A 19,545-nucleotide genomic window follows, 5' to 3' on the forward strand; every position below is an offset into this window, starting at 1 on the left:
AGAAATGTGAAGTGATGCACCAAGGCTGAGATACAAGTGAAGTCAGGGTTTCTCTGTCCCCTTCGTTCTTCCGTACAGTACTCTATTAGTCAGGGCACTCCAGAGAAACAGAATCAATAGGAGATACCTGGCTAGCCTGCCTGTCTATCCTATCTGTCTTTCTAACTATTATAAGGAATTTGCTCACATGATTATGGAAGCTGAGAAGTCCAAAGATCTGCAGTCAGCAAGTAAGAGGCCAGGAGAGCCCATTATGTAGTTCCAGTCTAAGCCCAAAGCCACGAGAACAAGGAGAGCTGGATTAAGTTCCAGCCGAGTCCAGGTCTGAGTCTGAAGGCGGAGAAGACCAGTATCCCAGCTGGATATAGAGAGAGTCCGGCCAGAAAGAGCGATTTCTCCCTTACTCGGCCAATTTGTTTTATTCAGACCTTTGATGGATTGGATGAGGTCCACCCACATTGGAGAGAGCAATCTGCTTGACTCAGTCTACCGGTTCACATGTTAATCTCATCCGGAAACAACCACAGACACAGTAGAATAATGTTTAACCAAATGTCTTGGCACCCGTGACCCAGTCATGTTGACACATAAAATTAAGTATCACAAGCACACTCTGCTCCGGATTATTTCATGTGATAAGGTTCTTACAGGGTTAGGAGTACCTTAGGGACTATCAGTTTAGTAACTGTCATTTTGCAGACGAGGAACTCAAGATCTAGAAAGTCTTGTTAGTGAAGACTACAGTCCAGATAGTTCTTTTTTTTTTTTTGAGACGGAGTTTCGCTGTTGTTACCCAGACTGGAGTGCAATGGCGCGATCTCAGCCCACTGCAACCTCCGCCTTCTGGGTTCAAGCAATTCTCCTGCCTCAGCCTCCCGAGTAGCTGGGACTACAGGTGCGTACCATCATGCCCAGCTAATGTTTGTGTTTTTAGTAGAGACAGGGTTTCACCTTGTTGACCAGGTTGGTCTTGATCTCTTGACCTCGTGATCCACCCGCCTCAGCCTCCCAAAGTGCTGGGATTACAGGCATGAGCCACTGCACCTGGCCTTTTTTTCTTTTTTGAGACAGCATCTCACTCTGTTGCCCAGGCTGGAGAGCAGTGGTGTGATTTCAGCTCGCTATACCTCCACCTCGTCAGTTCAAGTGATTGTCCTGCCTCGGCCTCCTGAGTAGCTGGGATTACAGGAGCCTGCCACAACACGCCTAGCTAATTTTTTTTTTTTGTATTTTTAGCAGAGGCAGGGTTTCACCGTATTGGCCAGGCTGGTCTGAACTCCTGACCTCAGGTGATCCGGACACCTCGGCCTCCCAAACTGCTGGGATTACAGGTGTGAGTTACCATGCCCAGCTGAGCCCAGGTTTTTCTGGCTCCCAGTTCTTAATTATTTCCAGGAAACCAGACTGTCTTACTTCCTGGGTTAGGAGTTTACTTAGATCATGAATCTGTTTAACAGGAGCCTTATTGTGCCCACAAGCCTCCTTCCTACAGAGACGTCGTTCTCAGCATTCCTAAACGCATTCCAGAGACATACTACCCTGGTCGTGTACTTCCTCCTTTTGAGTGGAGGCTTGTTGGTTGCAGACAGGGGATTGTCACTGAGGCAGCTCAGAAAAACTGACATCACCAGTTGAGAGTGATACGTTTTGAAACAAATCCAGTTCTAAATTAAAATCGGATTCACAGTGTTTCCTTTGACTACTACTTTTAAGGCCAAAAATCTGAGGAAATGCGTTGTAGGAATTATGAAGCTTAGAGAGGATTCTGGGAAGATGGTGGAGTAGGGATCCATGTCTTCTACATAGAGGACAACTGGGGTGGCAGAATCTGTGGTGTAACTGTTTTGGGAACTCCGGAGTCTCTTGAAGGCTTGCAGCTTCGTAGGGAATGCTTGTACATTGGATTGTGGTTAATTTTGGTCGGTGCAGCCCTTAGTTCAGTAGCAGGTACCCATCCTCCACTGCAGGCCTGTAGCAGGCAGCTGTGTGTTCTAGAGCTTGTAGAAACCAAGGTGGGCAAAAACAACCCTGCCCTGCAGATATCAGGGATCTGTGCTCTGACTGCTGCTGCTACTTCTAATGGCAGAAGTACAGTGAAGAAAGAGTGGCTGCTGCCGTTGAACCTCCCTCAGTCGTTGCAAGCCCCTCCCCCTCTGGCTAAAATTACTTCCAGGGGATCTAAAGGGCTGGCACTTTTTTTACCCCCTCATTTTTCCCTTTGTCCTTTTTGGGGAGCCAGACATCGAAGACCAGGACATTCAAAACTGCTAACACAGGGAAATTTAGAAAGTCACCACACCTGCCCAGAGGGAGGTGTGGGCTCAGACCAGACCTGAAAAGACTTGAAGTTTAAATCTCAGGCTGATCCTTTGCACAGAGACAGTCTGTAACAACAACAAAAACAAAAATACAAAAATGGGTAACAGGAAACCCTGGGGAAGGGGAGAGTCTGGTTTCCAGAGGTACATTATTAGATTTAAGTATTCACTTTTCAGCCAAAGGTCACAAGGCAAACAAAGCCACAATAAAGTGTGACCCATCAGAAGGAAGAAAATGAACCATCAGGATCTGTCCCTGAGTAAGACCATGTGACAGACCTGTTAGGCACAGACTTTAAAACAACTATCTACAACTGTCTTGAAGATGCCCAAAGAACTAAATGAAGAGACATGGAGAAAGTCAAGAAAGCACTGTATGAATAAAAAGATAGAAAACATAAAAGGAAACCAAAAAGAAATTCTGGAGGTGAAAAGTACCCTGGAGGGATTCAGAGGCAGATTTGAACAGGTGGAGGAAAGAATCGGCGAGTCAGAAGATAGGGCAATGGAAATTTTTGAGTCCGAGGAACAGAAAAAAAGCAGAAGAAAAATGAACAGAGACTGAGGGACCTTTGGGACACTGTCGAATGGACCAGCATACACATTGTGGGAGTCTGAGAAGGAGAAGAGCTAGAGAACGGGTCAGAGAGAATATCTGAAGCAGTGATGACCGAAAACTTCCCAAATTTGATGAAATGTGAATATAAACATCCCAGAAGCTCCACAAACTCAAAGTAGGATGAACTCAAAGAGACCCACCCTGAGATGCATTATAATGAAACTGTAGATACCCAAAGACAGATTCTTAAAAGCAGTGAGAGTCACTCATCACATACAAGGGATCATCAGTAAGTTTGTCAGAAGATACCTCATCAGAAGCTTTGGAGGCCAGAAGGCAGTGGGATGATATATATAGAATCTGTAATATGGATGAATCTTGAGGACATTATACTGAGTAAAATAAGCCAGTGGCAAAAAGATAAATAGAGTAAGATTACATAGGGTACTTAGAGTAGCAAGATCATCAGTACAGAAAGTAGAGTGGTGGCAGCCAGCGACTGGGGAGGGAAATGGGGAGTTGTTTGATGGGCGCAGTGCTTTAGTTTCCCAAGATGAATTATGGAGATAGCAGGGATGGTTGCACACCATGAACGTAGTTGCTACCACGGAACTGTACACTTAAAAATGGTTCAGATGGGCCGGACGCAGTGGCTCACACCTATAATTCCAGCACTTTGGGAGGCTCAGGCGGGCGGATCATGTGGTCAGGAGTTTGAGACCAGCCTGACCAGCATGGTGAAATGCCGTCTCTACTAAGACATAAAAATCAGCTAGGCATGGTGGCGCATGCTTGTAATCCCAGCTACTCAGGAGGCTGAGGCAGGAGAACTGCCTGAACCAGGGAGACGGAGATTGCAGTGAGCCAACATTGTGTCACTGCACTCCAGCCTGGGTGACAGAGTGAAACTTGTCTCAAAAAAAAAAAAAAAAAAAAGTTCAGCTGGCAAGTTCTTGAGTCTCGAGGAAAAAACAATGGTTAAGATGGCAAATCTTTGTGTATATTTTATCGCAATAAAATTGGGAGAAAAAGAATTTGTGATGTTTGTATACCTGTTATTTCAGTTAAAACTCTCTGCTTTCCTGCTCATATAAGCACATCTTATGTTTATAGCCCTTAAGTATTTTTGGAAGATGGGATTAATTGGATGAGCGGATAAGTGTGTCTTAGTTTTTGGAAGAAATCTTTATATTTTACAAAACATGTAAGACAAAGTCTCTACAGTTCATGCCCTCTGGGCCCATGCATGTAGAGAGAGCGCTCGCTGAGAGAGCAGCAGGGTGTTGCCCGTGGAAGCCCTGTATGTTGTGTGCCCGTTGTACTGGTTGACTTGTGTTGGGAAGCCCTGAGGCGCAGAAGAGTGAACATTCTGTGTCTGCTTGTGTGTTTATGTCTTTTACTTACACATTGTAAAATCTCTAAAGAAAAACCAGGTAAATTAAGGCCACTTCCATGTAATGTATAAATCTTTCTTGGAATTTGGAAAAAAAAATCTTAAATTACCAATGTAGCTATAACCTGCTTTTGTCCTTTTCTGTTACACTTTAGGACCTAAAGTGATCCAGACTTCTGCGGCAAATTTTTCTCTAAATAATAGCAAAAAGGTAAGACTGGATCTGAGTAGCAGCTGGGTGGTAGGGTGCATTGTAAACCTCAGGCCACTGAGAAATGGTTCTGCTTAGAGTCTAAGGCAGCCTGCCCCTGCCTTGTGGCTTCTGAGGCAACACATTTCTTACTCCATTGTCAGCTGCTGGCTTCTGGGTTCTCGTTTGCTAAAATGACCATTTCTGCTGTAATAAATACCTCAGTGCTTAGGAACATGGTGGTATTACCTCTTAGGGAGCAATTGTTCATTCCAAAGAGTGGTTAACTCATCCTGATTCCTTGCATCTGTTAGTCCTATCAGATTGTAACTTTTAATAATGACACCACTTAGATGTCTCATCTTTCTTATTTTGCCCAAGTTAAGAATTGGCCTCTGTCAGGTTTCTGATGATCCAGTTCTTTCCAATGATTACTTTGCATTCCTTTTGTGAACTCAGTTTAAATGAAAAATCCCGTTGAGCTAGGTGGCTCATGCCTGGAATCCCACCACTTTGGGAGGTCAAGGCGGGTGGATCATGAGGTCAGGAGTTCGAGACCAGCCTGGCCAGTATGGTGAAACCCCATCTCTACTGAATATACAAAAATTAGTCAGCCGTGTTGATTGACATGCACCTGTAGTCCCAGTTACTGGGGTGGCTGAGGCAGAAGAATCGCTTGAACCTGTGAGGCAGAGGTTGCAGTGAGCCATGATTTCACCACTGCATTCCAGCCTGGTGGACAGAGTGAGACTGTGTAAAATAAATAAATAAATAAAATCCTTTTAAAAATATGCCAACTTTTTATCATCTTTGGTGAAAAGAGAGGTTCTTTCAATTGGAGAATTTTGGATTTCTTGAATAAATAGTAGTGAGAGCTCAGACAACTAAAACTTTTTTGTATGTGTGTAAGAAACATGATCTTTATCTATAAATGGAACACAGTTGCCCTGCATCTTTGAGGCACCATGATATACATAGTTTAAATCTGATTATATGACCCCAAATACCCCTTCTCTTTGTTTTCACACTTCCCTGCTAGTTTTTTACCTTTACAATTTTGCAGAAAGGCAAAAAAAGGAAAAGTACTAGAACGACACCATTTGATTCTTGTCTTCGCTGCTGCTAGTTTGAAGGGCTTCTGGTCAGCCTGTCTTCACACTTTCTTGGCATTGCCGGATTTTCTCTGTCGGCCTGATGGTCTGATTTGAAGAAGTGCCACAGTGGACTTTCCTGGCAGTACATCTTTTACAGTTTCTTTTCTTTTCCTTTTTTTTTTTTTTGAGAAGGATTCTTGCTCTGTCGCCAGGCTGGAGTGCAGTGGTGCGATCTCGGGTCACCACAACCTATGCCTTCTGGTTTCAAGCGATTCTCCTGCCTCAGCCTCCCGAGTAGCTGGGACGACAGGCACGCGCCCCCATGCCCAGCTAGTTTTTTTTTGGATTTTAGTGGAGACAGGGTTTCACTGTGTTGGCCAGAGTGATCTCCATCTCCTGACCTCGTGATTCGCCCGCCTTGGCCTCCCAAAGTGCTGGGATTACAGGCATGAGCCACCGTGACTGGCCCTACGATTTCTGTCTCTCAGAGTGTGAGTCTCTTTGACACTGAACACAGCACCCATTCCAAGAGACTGTCCTCACTTCACTAAGCCGGTGACTATCCCTGGAGGGGTTTCTTGCCTTGGTGGTTTTTAAGCAAGTCTTCTGTCCTAGCGAGTTTCATTGAGACTTTGACAGAAGTATTAAAACACAAAAACAACACATTCATTCTAGACTTGCCTGGGCAACATAGGGAGACCGTGTTCTAGAACAAATTAAAAAATAAGCTGGGTGTGGTGGTGCACACCTGTAGTCCCAGCTACTTGGGAGGCTGAGGTGGGAGTATCATTTGAGCTTGAGAGGTTGAGGCTGCAGTGAGCCATGATTATACCACTGCACTCCTGCACTGGGTGACAGCACGTCACTGTCTCAAAAAAAAGGAAAAAGAAAACCAACACATAAAACAAAAAATAACACATTCACCAGCAAAGATGATGCATTCAAAAAATGCTTTTCTTTGGAACCATGGGTGGGCTGCTTCACCTCTCTCTCTGGCCTACTACTATTAGACACTGACATTATATCTTTAAAAGATAATGCAGAAGAATCATTGGCAGCATCATCACCTCTAATTATTCTCCCTGGTGTGAAAGCTTTCTTTCACAAAGCTAAAAATAGCATACGTCAAAGAGCAACTTGCCTGGTATATGGATACTAAAGAAATAACTTTTGAGATATGTTACCTTGTAAATATGAAAGTATTTCTTTGGTATTCTTTATTATCTTACTATATGTCTCATCATTCTGCTCCTTTTATTATTTTTCCAAGATTTTTTTTCTTGGTATTTAAGTAGGTGTGTTTTCCCCAAGGCTCCAAGTGTGTAGCGTGCCTGCTTAGAGGTTTCCGTGAGAGACAGATAGGAATTGCAGCTGGAAGTTAGTCCTTCCTTTTTTCTGGAAGGCAGAATTTCGCTTATGTTGTTGAAAGGAAAACCTCACATATTTCTGTTTCAGAGCTAACACTCAAACCTTTTTTGCTAAATGTAAAGTTTGTGTATTAAGATGATGAGGTGTTTGGTAGACTCAGTGAAAAGGTCACATGGATTACTTTGTTCTTTTTCTGCAGCTAAAGCCAATTCAGATACTTTCAAATCCACTGTCTACATATAATCAGCAACTATGGCTGACATGTGTTGTTGAGTTGGATCAATCAAAAGGTACGGATAATTTGTCTTTGTGGGAAGCATTGTATTTTAGATGTTGACTTCAGAATATTCAGACAAGTGCTCAAAGATAGATGTATAAGGATATCCATTATTATTTATCATAGCAACAAATTGGAAACCTCTCAAATGTCTTTCATTGGGAGAGGAGAGTGAGTTACGATAGATCTACGTCCTCGGTAGAGTCCTGGTCAGCTTAGCTCAGTGGCTGCATGGTGTCCGCCTGCAGCTGCCAGCCTTTTTCAGTGGGTATCTGGGAGAGAATGACGATCTGATGCTCTAAAGTAATGGTTCTGGCCCCCAGGGACACTTGACAATGTCTGGAGACAGTTTTGTCACAAATGGAGAGGAGGAGGGAGTGCTCCTGGCATCTAGTGGGTAGAGGGCAGAGATTGCTGACACCTTCCCTTGCTTCCACAACAAGGAATTATCTGGCCCAAAATGTCAGTGGTGCAGAGACTGAGAAACCCTCCCCCAACGCATCCATTGTTTATGACGAATTAGCTTCCGTCAGTCTACAGTGGCACTAGCTTTGTATCATCCTAGGGAGAATTGAGAAGATACTCACCCAAATCATTTTCTGTTCTGTGCTTCAGATGAGACACTGGTAGAGAAGGAATTTGAAAAGATCTCCCCATGACCACAGTAAATGAAGTGAAACAAATGCATATTACAAAGAAGTTATTCCCTCTTTGTAACTGTTTAGAAAGCAAAAAATTCATACTACTATGTATTTGTATGTCTAGAAAATGGCCTGGAAGGACAGACACAAAATAGGAATTATGATTACCTCTAGGTGGTGAAATTCTTAGTGTTTAATGCTGTCTTTATGTTTTGTTATGATTTTTTAAAAATGAGAGTATAATTAGGAAAACAATAAATAAGAAATCCCTTTCTACTTTGGTATAGAATTTGGTAAATTAAAAATGTATGTGAGAAATTAAACATACAAGTTTATTGGCCATGAAATATTTACCATTTTCTTGTGTGAAGTGAAACTGATGGATCTGAAATGCAGGTTTTGATTTAGGCCCCTGGTGCTGGCTTGGGATCTAATGGAAAGGCTTTACTTTGCTGGGCAAATAGAAATTTCCAAATGTTCTGAGGCCAATGTGGCCTATGGACCTATGGGCTTTCTGTGTTTTCCTGTTGGCTCTGAGGTCATTACGGAGCCAGGAAGGCACCTTTGGAGGTGTGATGTGCCTGGCATGGTCTCTGACACTGAATTTTTTTCTTTTGTAGAAACTTCTATTAAGACAAGCTTTCCCATGACTGTTAAAGTCGATGGTGTAGCTCAAGATGGAACCACGATGTACATTCATAACAAAGTTCACAACCGGACAAGGACCCTCACATGTGCAGGGGTGAGTGTGTGGGGTGAGCCCCACAGTCGGTCCTCGGGCTGCGTACACGTTTAATTACAGAGCCGCTTTCCCATGTAGAAATTAGCGTGGTAAGAGGCTTTGAGAAATTGTTCTTAAGTGAAAAAAATGGAGTCATACCAAAGATGGCCTGAGAAACTTACTTAATTTTTTGCTTGGATACCCTTAGAAATTCTTATAAACTTACACATGTATGTACACATCCATAAACACACACGTGTGCACACACGTACTGCCGGCTACCCTGAGCATATGTGGTACTTGTTTTTACAGTGTGTGTGACCTGCTGCCTGGTGTGTCCTTAATGAACATCATGGGCTGCCATCTCTTAGGAAGGTCTGCCACCAGCTATGGTCACTAGTTTTTTGTTTTTTGTTTTTTTTGAGAGGGTTTTGCTCTGTTACCCAGGCTGGAGTGCAGTGGCACAGTCATAGCTCACTGCTGCCTCAAACTTCTGGGCTCAGGCAGTCCTCCTACCTTAACCTCCCAAGTAGCTGGGACTACAAGTGTGTGCCACCAGGCCTGACTAATTTTCCATGGTCACTCTTGACTGAGGCTTTGGGTTGTTCCCAGCCATGTGATGCATGCCTTCATCCGTCTGTGTGAAACCGAGTACCTGGGCCTCTTGTGGGTCAGGGGCCTGGGGCCTGCCTTTTTGAGCATCTACTTTAGAGCACAGTGTGGCTAAGGGATAGGAAACCTGGGGTCCAGAATGGGGAACGAGCCCTCGTGCTTGATTTCATTGGCACTGTATTCTCTTTAGAGCCCGAAGAACCAGAACCAGATCCCTGCTATAGCAAGGAGTCCACCTCGGATGTAACACAGGTTATTGGCAGCATAGAGAGCATCAAAACATGGAGAGCATCAAAACAGGGCAGCGCATTTGCTTATAGGATTAGAAAAGTAATGTCAGAAGCCAGGTGGCAAGTAGTTTCTCTGCTAGGCGTCATGCCAGGTACTGTCCACTCATTGTCTCATTCAGTCCTCATGGCAGGTCCATAAAGTAGAAGCTGCTATTAGAGCCTGTTTTATAGAAGAAACTGAGGCCGAGAGGTCTAAACCATTGCCCAAGGTAATGCAGTTTTTAAGTGGAGGGCTCAGGATTTAAGCCTGTCCCCTTTTATTCTGAAGCTTGTGGCCTTAACTACCATGCATACTGCCTGATTACTAGCACTACATACACTGAACCTGTTTTACCTGGCAAGAAAGGATTAAATGGCTGGGCGTGGTGGCTCATGCTTGTAATCCCAGCACTTTGGGAGGCTGAGGTGGGAGGATCATGTGGGACTGGCCTCTCATTCTGCCTCCAGGGGTTGAGCCAGCTTCCTAAGTGTATTTTCCCCATCTATCAAGTGGGGATCAAGCCCTCCCTTCCTGCCTTAGGAAAGCAGTAAAGATGCAGGTGAATAACGTTTGAGTGTGCCCTATGTGTGCAGCACGAGGTCTTATCTGACACTCATACCTCTTGTCCCCCAACGAGGCCTGTGTGCAGAAGGGGTATGATCAGTCTTGCTGAATCACAGGAGGGACAACAGATATGAGTGTCAGATGGGACCATGGCCCAAGAAGCCGCCCTCTTCCCATCCCAGGGCCTGGTGGCCGCTCCCACCTGGACAGCTGATAACACCCACCTTGCTGCCTCTTAGACTGAGGCTCCAGGGACCATTAGTCAGGGTTGCTTATTTGGAGCTGGTGAGATTCATCATCCTGGTTTGCCTGCACTGAGTGGTTTCTCAGCACACAGGACTTTCTGTTGGGACAAGTGGGTTGCCCTACCTAAAGCCTTTGCTTCAAGCAGGGTACCTGCCACCACGCCTGGCTGCCACGGTGCTGGCTGGCCTGCACTGTTGCTTCTTGGATGTGGCTGCCATGCCATGCACCTTGAGACTGCTGCTTCAGTGCATCTCTGTGGTTTCTTCCCTCTTCCATTTTGGCCCTACCTCAGTTTACACTGTGTCACCCCTTGGGTGCTTCTGTTTCCTGTCTACTCAAGTCTCTCTCTAACCCTGCAGAGAGCACTGTCCTGGCTTTTAAAAACATAGCATTTTAAGTAGACATTACAGAGACATTTACCTCTCTCTTATATTACTTTTTTTTTTTTTTTTTTTTTTAAACAGTCTTGCTGTGTTACTTAGGCTGGCTTTGAACTCCTGGGCTCAAGCAATCCTGCTTCAGCCTCCTAAGTAGCTAGGATGACAGGTGTGCACCACTGTGCCTTGCTTGCTTTTTTTTTTTTTTGCTTTAAAGAAAAGCCATTGTCTGACTTAGGAAGTAAGGCTTTCCACACCTTGCAGGTGAGAGCCGTGGTACCATCACATGATTTTCAGAGGTGCATCATAGTCAGCAGCGGAACCATGGTTTGAGCTTGGGATTTCAGAATCCCTGGTGTAGTCTTTTTTTTTTTTTTTTTGATATGGGGTCTTGCTCTATCGCCAGGTTGGAGTGCAGTGGCGCAATCTCAGCTGACTGCATCCTCCGCCTCCTGGGTTCAAGCGATTCTTGCGCCTCAGTCTCCTGAGTAGCTGGGACCACAGGCGCATGCCACCGGGCCCAGCTATTTTTTGTATTTTTAGTATAGACCGGGTTTCACCATATTGGCCAGGATGGTCTCAATCTCTTGACCTCATGGTCTGCCTACCTCAGCCTCCCAAAGTGCTGGGATTATAGGCATGAGCCACCATCCCCCGCCAATCTTTTTAAACTCGTCAGTATATGCAGCCTGAGATACAACTCTTTCGTTAATTAAAACATCCCTGAAAAGTGACACAAATTCTTAAACTCTCAAGAAATGTTTGTCTACACAGCAAAAATGTGTTTACAGATTTTCAGCCATCCCTTCCTGATGAGGCCAAGTCCTTAGCCACCCCTGTCTCTGTGCATCATCCCATGTCTGAATGCCAGAGGGGAAAGGTGAATGTCGTTTTGCTGAAAAGGTGGACCACACACTTCATGCCCAGAGGGCAGGCAGCAGATTCCAATGAGGAGAGCTCATCAGGTGGAAGGGAAGCCTCAGCTCCAGTGCATGAAAATAGCAGATGACCTGTGTTTCCTTTATAGGAGAGTGGGAGGTGGGCAGGTGGCCAGCCAGAGGGCTTGCAGCCCCCTCCTGGGGGAGCCTCTCCCTGTGGAGCACTATGGGCTTCGGTGCAGGCCCAGGGCTGCCAGTGAGCTGAAGTGTTTGGCAAGTTGAGATGGTGACCTTAGTGCCTCCGTCAGCCCCCTGCACTCCCCTCCTCTCTTCTTTCTTCCCCTTCCCTTAGGTCAGCACCCCACTGTGTCACCCAGCCTCATACCTTCTCCTCCCCCATCCCTGACAGTTGCCCTCTTGTCTTTTTGTTAATTTGTTTTTGAGACAGTTTTGCTCTTGTTGCCAAGGCTGGAGTGCAGTGACGTGATCTTGGCTCACTGCAAGCTCCACCTCCTGGGTTCAAGCAATTCTCCTGCCTCAGCTTCCCGAGCACCTGGGATTACAGGCACCTGTCACCACCCCTGGATAATTTTCTGTGTTTTTAGTAGAGATGGGGTTTCACTGTGTTGGCCAGGCTGGTCTCGAACTCCTGGTCTCAAGTGATCTGCCCGCCTTGGCCTCCCAAAGAGTTGGGATTATAGGTGTGAGCCACTGTGCCTGGCCGCCGTCTTGTCTTTTTAAGGCTGATGTGTAAAACCCATACGCACACCTGTTTACTTACCTGACCTCAGACATTCGAGGCTTGGCCAACCATTGGAGCGATGCCCTGTTATCCAGAGAACCACTTGTTTGCTCCAGGTAGCCGCCGGATGGTGGAGAGTGACATTCCAAAAGGCAGGGCCAGGGCAGAGCTTGCTGGAGAGGAGTGGCCAGCTCTGTGTGCATGGCTGGTGGGTGTACTTCTGTGTCCCTGCATGAGGGTTCATCCTCCCTGCCACTCTAGAAGGGGGTAACAAAGCATTGGAGATCTGGCTCTTAATCCTAAAGGAGAAAAGGAAGGGGCTCTTGACAACAGTGGAGCACACATGTCCGCACTTGCTGCTGTGCACACAGCTTTTGCTTTGACTCTGAGTGGAGGGTGGAGGGAAGGTGGAAGGTTGACGGTTGGAGGTGGACGGTGGAGGGGAAAGGGGGCTCCAGGTGGAGAATGACGTTAAAAGGAGAGAAAGAAAAATATGTAATTCACTCTTTATTATTACAACAACGTAAAATTGGGCCAGGGAGGACAAATTAGGCTGCAGCATCTGTGTTGACGTGTCTCTGCTTACGTTTTCCCTGTGCTCTGGTATTATATAATTATGGAAATGTCAGGCTTGCACTGCACTGTTAAGTTTCTTACACAGTGACTTATTTTCAGTCATCCAAAGTAGAAAGATTCCAATTGGTGTAAATCATATATTGTGTTTCCAAAAGTATCCATTTGGTTCATTCTTTCTAGGAACTGTTTTTGGCTGGCTTCTGACTTTCTCTGGCCTTTTGGCGAGTTCCCTGGAGACGATAAGTTCCACTCATCTGCTGTTGAAATGTGCTATTTCATGGGTCATTTGGTGGGAGCCTGAGTCTCACTTTCTTTAAAGACAAATCTTCCTTGTATATTTGCAGAAATGTGCAGAAATTATTGTGGCTCACCTTGGCTACCTGAATTATACTCAGTATACAGTGAGAGTGGGATTTGAACACCTGAAGCTCCCCATCAAGGGAATGAACTTCACAGTAAGTATACCAGCCGACTGCACATTTCCATGGCTCCCATTGTTTTGCTGAGTGATTGAAATGCATCTCAGCATCTAAATAATGTTGTTTTGGACAGTGGAGGACATGTAAAGTGTTTAAAAATTACAGGAAAACTACAGTTTCTTAAGTATATAGAACCAAGAATAGCTTAAGGAAATAGCATGGAGATTGGGCAAATGTTAGGTGGTCCGAGATTTAGAATAGAGAGGGTGTAGTGTGTTCAGTTGCAAGGCAACGAAGGGGTTAGCAGGTCTACCCTCCTATGGACTCAGCACTCCCTTCTCCAGCCCCATGAGTGGTCGTCAGCCCCTGCCTCAACTCCCGATAAATGGGAGGGCACTGTTCTCGTTGTTAGACTGGCCTTTCTTGTGTCCAGCTGAAATTTGCCTTTTCCACTCATTAGGAAGTAGTATAACCAGCATAGTGACGAGGAGCCGGGGTTTGGATTGGACGGTGAGCTGGGTTCTCACCCACCTCCATCACTCCTGTGATTTTGTTGAGTCTCAGTTTTCTTATCTGTAAAATAGCTACCTCATAGAGCTGTGAATATTAAATGAATATATAACAGATGCCTTCAGAAAAATAACAGCTTTGTCAAAGTGAAAAGTAGCACAGTCACAGAGTTGTCCAGTCAGTCTGGTTCCAAAACAGTTATGTTGCCCCTGAAACCTGCTAATGGTCATTTCCCATCCCCTCTCCAGTCCCTGGCAGTTGCTAACGTTCTTTCAGTCCCTGTGGATTTGCCTGGTTGGACATTTCATATTAGTGGAATCTGCTTTTGCTTAATGTGGTGTCTCAAGGTTCATTGGGTTTTGTGGGGTCCGTACTTCTTCATTTTGCTGAGTGATACTTTGTCGTGTTGCTAGACCACATTTTGTTCATCCCTTCATCAGTTGACAGACATTTGGGTTGTTTCCATTTTTTGGCTAGTGTGAATAAGGCTGTTGTGAACTATACAAAATGAGTTTTCTTCTCTCTCTACCCTGTAGTTCTTTGAAGGCAGCCATCTCATCTCCTCTGAGATTCTTCTTTTCTTTCACATTGTGCCAGGGATGTGACCCCTCTCCATCCCTCTGGCTCCAGGTTTCCCTCCTGCAGCTGCCTGGATCAGCCGGCTTCGGGAACAAGTGCTCCCAATGTGGAAGGAGCAGGTGGTCCTGGGCTGTGCTGCTGGGGCAGCTGACCCGGCTCTCTTGGGAGCCTCGTCACGAGTGGCCTTTTCCTTTATGGCCCTTTGCCTCAGCCAGCCTTTTTAGATCTTTTGGATCTGGATCTGGGGTCTGGTCTTGCTGTCTGAATGATCTGCTGGATCTTTATCCTCAGAGAATCTAATTAGTATTCTGCTTGTGTCCCCAGGTTCACGGTTTGGGGGATCCCAGATGGGGTCTGAGGCAGGTGCACTGAGCTTCAGCACACTGTGACGTAGTGCTTTGCTAACCCATCTGTGCTTTAGGCTTTGCTAGTTCAGAATCATTCTGATTGAACAGTGCAGACAAACAAGGGACCTCGCCCTTCCATCATCATCTTTATTAGAACCTCGTCTCCCACACGCCTTTTATGGTTCTCAGCATCTTTCTCCCAAGGCTGTAGTCCATCCTGACTGTATTTCCTGGGTGTGTGCCTCACTGTTTTGTTTGTCTTTGTTTTTCCATCTTTTGTGTCTATTTATGTTTCCTCTTAAAGTTGTTCCTGAAGAATTTGGTAGGGATCTTAGGTGAACTAGTTCCATGCCATTCTGCCATTGGAGGCAAGTGATACAATGTTGCCGTGAAGCTCAAAAGGAATGGATTCAAAAGACACTACCATGGGAACCACTCACTTTGAATTATACCACAGCCAGAGCAGAGCATCATGTTTGGTGGCACTCTTCAGCATCTGGAAGGACAGTCCTTAAGACCCTTGGGATATGTAAGGGATGTCACTGGAGACTTTTCTATGTTTTTATGTTTTGTATCCCCGGCAGCTAGTGTAGCACTCGGCAGCTGCTAGGCTTGCAATAGATACATACTGGTTAAATGAAAGAGCAACAGTACAGCACCTTACAAATTCAGAAATTCACATGGCAGCAGACTTCTGAAATTATGTTTATCCTTGCTGTAAACCAAAGATGAGAGAGTTCAAGAATGAACGCCGTTTTTTAACCAATGAGTTTTGCATAGATTGGGCTAGGCGGCAGTAGCTTATGCCTTAATCCCAGCACTCTGGAAGCCCAGTATAGGAGGATTGCTTGAGCCCAGGAGTTTGAGACCAGTTTGGGCAACATAATGAGACGCCATTTCTCTCTTTTTTTTGAGACAGAATTTCTCTCTGTCGCCCAGGCTAGAGTGCAGTGGCATGATCTTGGCTCACTGCAACCTGCACCTCAAGCAATTCTCCTGCCTCACCCTCCCTAGTAGCTGGGATTACAGGTGTGCATCACCACACCCAGCTAATTTTCATTTATTTAGTAGGGACAGGGTTTCACCACGTTGGCCAGTCTGGCTTTGAACTCCTGACCTTAGGTGATTGACCCAGCCAAGAACCCATCTGTAAAAAAATTTTTTTAAATTAGCCCTGCATGGTGCTGCACACCTGCAGTCCCAGCTACTAGAGAGGCTGCGGTAGGAGGATCGTTGAGCCCATGAATTTGAGGCTGCAGTGAGCTGTAATCCCTGCACTCCAGCCTGGGTGACAGAGCGAAACCTTGTCTCAAAAAGAAAAAAATGCAAACATTAAAAACAACAACAACCAAAAACATCCAGGTTTGTGAAATGCAAGGACACAAGTTTTCTCATACACATGTATGGGGTGTAAACTGATTGAAGTTGTGGGGTAATTTGGCAGTGTAGAAAAGCCTCTACTTCCACGTGCTTTTTGACTTTTAGTAATTCTAATTTTAGCAATTCATACTAAGGAAGTAGAAATATACACAGTGATTTATGTTGAAACCTATTCCTCAGAGTAAGAAGTTGGGAGCAAATCTGTATTTCAGCGATAGATTTCTGGTTAAATAAATTAGTTGTGTAGCTGCTAAAATAGTAAGTTAATAGGATAGATAGCACAAACTATATTTAAGCAAAGAAAAGCACATGAATTAGAAGTGTCTGTTGTAGAATACTGGAAGTGTAGAAGGCTGTCTCTGGATGGCAGGATTAATCTTTAATTTCTTCCGTGTTTTCCTTTATTTCCAGTAATGAATGTTTAGTATTTTTATTACCTGTAAAGAAAATTATTTGACAACGGAACAGAAACTCTTGAGGCAACTAATATTTGGAGGGGGAAGTTCTGGGCACATGCCAGTATCCATCCCAGAACCTCAGGTGCTGGTGAGCTCTGCATGCTGTTTGTTCTGGTCAGACTCAGTATCCTCGGAGAATCACATAATCAGCATTAGGCTGGCAGCTTAATGCTGATGATGTAGAGAGATGCATGCACTAAGGTGCGGTGGCTCACGCCTGTAATCCCAGCATTTTGGGAGGTCAGGGTGAGCAGATCACCTGAGGTCAGGAATTTGAGACCAGCCTGGCCAACATGGTGAAACCCTGTCTCTACTAAAAATACAAAAATTAAGCCGGGTGTGGTGGCAGCTGCCTGTAATCCCAGCTACTCAGGAGGCTGAGCGAGGAGAATTGCTTGAACCTGGGAGGCAGAGGTTGCAGTGAGCTGAGATTGTGCCACTGCACAATAGCCTGGGCAACAAAGAGTGGAACTCTCTCTCAAAAAAAAATTAGAGAACTGCATGCAAAGTGTTTCTATGTCTTTTATAAAATTGCTGTTGAAGACATTGTGTTATGAACGTTAAACCTCTAAATATAACTTTTTTCACATTATTATTATTTAGAGCAATTTTAGATTGACAGCAAAATTGAGAGGAAGGTACAGAGAGTTACTATATGCTCCCTCTGTCCACTCATGCACAGCCTCCCCATTGCCAACATCTCCCACCAAAGCGGTACTTTTGTTAGTTCATGATCCCACGTGGACACACCACTCGCAGTCCATCATTTACATTAGGATTCCCTCTTGTGTTGTACATTCTGTGGGGTCCACTATTTCTAGTACCACAGAGGGTCATTTCAATGCCCTGAGAATCCTTTGTGCTCCACCTGTTCATCCCTCTCTCCTCCTCAGACCCCTGGCAACCACTTGTCTTTCAACTATTTCCATGGTTTTGCTTTATTTTTTATTTTTTTGAGACAGTGTCTTTCTGTTGCCCAGGCTGGAGTGCAGTGTCGCGATCTCGGCTCATTGCAACCTCCGCCTCCCAGGTTTGGGTGATTCTTGTGCCTCAGCTTCCGGAGTAGCTGGGACCACAGATACACACCACTATGCCTGGCTGATTTTTGTATTTTTAGTAGATAACGGGGTTTTACCATATTGACCAGGCTGGTCTCAAACTTGTAGCCTCAAGTGATCCAGCCTCCCAAAGTGCTGGGATTATGGACATGAGCCACCATGCACACACAGCCCCTACATTTTCAGCTTACATGGGTAAATATCAAAGAGCAAGACCAGAATTTCTTTTGCTATTTGTTGTAATGCCTTTTATTAGAGATCAAAAGCCATGGAATGCATCACATTTCTGTCTTGGTACTGGCTGTCAGAAATTTCAGAAGTAAGTTTTTTGCTGAATTGTAGTAATTACTGACATCCTGGTATGGATTTCTAGTGAATTATCTGCATTCTTTCTTTACTCTTTTGCCTTTTAATAAAACTTAAAAATTATTTCTATTTAATCTGGCCTTTTATTACAAGCTGCCTTCATTTCTATTTGGAAATAAACAAGGTATAATGAATAGATAGACACTAACGGTATTTTAGTGATGTTACTACACACCCATCAGAATGGCAGAAATAAGATGGAATATGTGGAATTTGGCAAGGATGTTGGACAGGCGGATGTGGGGCTCCCTGCTGGGGAGCAGGTAAGTTGATAGAGCAGAAAAGCATACATATATTACCCAAAAGACATGCGGTTACATGTTCACAGCAGCACAATTCTTAGCAGCCAAACTGTAAGCTGTATACTGGCAGCAGAATGAGTACATCAATTGTGCTGTATTCATGTAATGGAATACACTATATACAGAAAGGAGAGTGAACCGTCACGGCTTCATGTAATGTTATGGAGGACTTTCTGAAGCATGACGTTGAATGAAATAAGCCAAATACAAAATAGTACAAAGTGTACAATTCTATTTATAAAATTATAAAATCAGGCAAAACTAACGTGTGCTGTTCATTCAGGATTAGTGATCCTCTTGGGTAGGTTAGTGGCTGGAAGGGAGCATCAAGAGAGGGGTGTCTGGGGTGCTGGCAATGTTCCATGTCTTGGTCAGAGTACCATTTACTCAGGTGTGTTCAATTTGAGATGTTCATTGAACTGCAATTTAGGATACTTGTCCAATTCTTTATACGCCTGTTACCTTCAATAGGAACGCAACGGTATACAGTGCACCTGACAAACTGGAGCTGCTGCCTGTGTGACCGCATGTTGCTTGAGACAGCTGTTGCTGCTTCAGCAGTACCGTGTGTGGCTGTACTGATGCAGTTAACCTTTGAGGGCTTCTGTTGCTTTTGTTTGGTGTTTCCTTGGGAAATCTTCCACCTTTGGAGTTCTGAGTTCTGCATTCCTGGAATCTAGGCTCCCATTTCAGCGAGCCTGGCGATGCCCTTGGCTCTGATGAAAGAGCGCTGGGACCACACGGACACCTTCCCCTGGTGCCGCTGTCTGTTTCACTAACCAGCTCTTCCTTGTTGATGACAATCAAATTTAATTGGTTGGGAGGCCTCAGGATCATGGTGGAGGCGAAGGGCTCTTCTTACATGGCAGCAGCAAGGGAAAATGAGGAATAAGCAAAAGAGGAAACCCCTGATAAACCCATCAGATTTCCTGAGACTTACTATAATGAGAATAGCACGGGAAAGACCGGCCCCCATGATTCAGTTACCTCTCCCTGGGTCCCTCCCGCAACACTGGAGAATCCTGGGAGATTCCAGTGAAGTTGAGATTTGGGCGGGGGCACAGCCAAACTGTGTCACTTCCCTAACGTACGGAGAGAAAGTTGTCACCCTGCACCCAGCGTATTCAGATGAGGCTATTTTCAGCAAACGGTGTCTGTGCTGAGCAGATGTCTAGATGGTCGATGGCCCCTTCCTGCCTGAGCCTGTCGTTTGGGCCGCATCTTCCGTCTGGCACTGTTGTCGATGCCGTCTCCCCTCAAGAATCTGATTTCTCTCCTTTTGTTCTCAATCCCATATTCC

The 19,545-nt window shown here is 45.0% G+C and overlaps 1 protein-coding gene across 25 annotated transcripts in view; it reads left to right on the forward strand.

Annotated features, from left to right (window-relative positions):
* TMEM181 (transmembrane protein 181) overlaps positions 1 to 19,545 on the forward strand; it is a 109,254-nt gene that overhangs the window by 46,653 nt on the left and 43,056 nt on the right. For all 25 annotated transcript variants that reach the window (XM_035297081.3, XM_078370414.1, XM_054254586.2 and 22 more), the window contains 4 exons: positions 4,426 to 4,481; positions 7,122 to 7,212; positions 8,461 to 8,582; positions 13,171 to 13,281. In XM_035297081.3, the coding sequence (XP_035152972.1) occupies positions 4,426 to 4,481; positions 7,122 to 7,212; positions 8,461 to 8,582; positions 13,171 to 13,281 (380 nt within the window). The remainder of the gene's footprint in view (positions 1 to 4,425; positions 4,482 to 7,121; positions 7,213 to 8,460; positions 8,583 to 13,170; positions 13,282 to 19,545) is intronic.

This window comes from Callithrix jacchus, chromosome 4 (genome assembly GCF_049354715.1).
Source record: "Callithrix jacchus isolate 240 chromosome 4, calJac240_pri, whole genome shotgun sequence".
Classification (NCBI taxonomy): domain Eukaryota; kingdom Metazoa; phylum Chordata; class Mammalia; order Primates; family Cebidae; genus Callithrix; species Callithrix jacchus.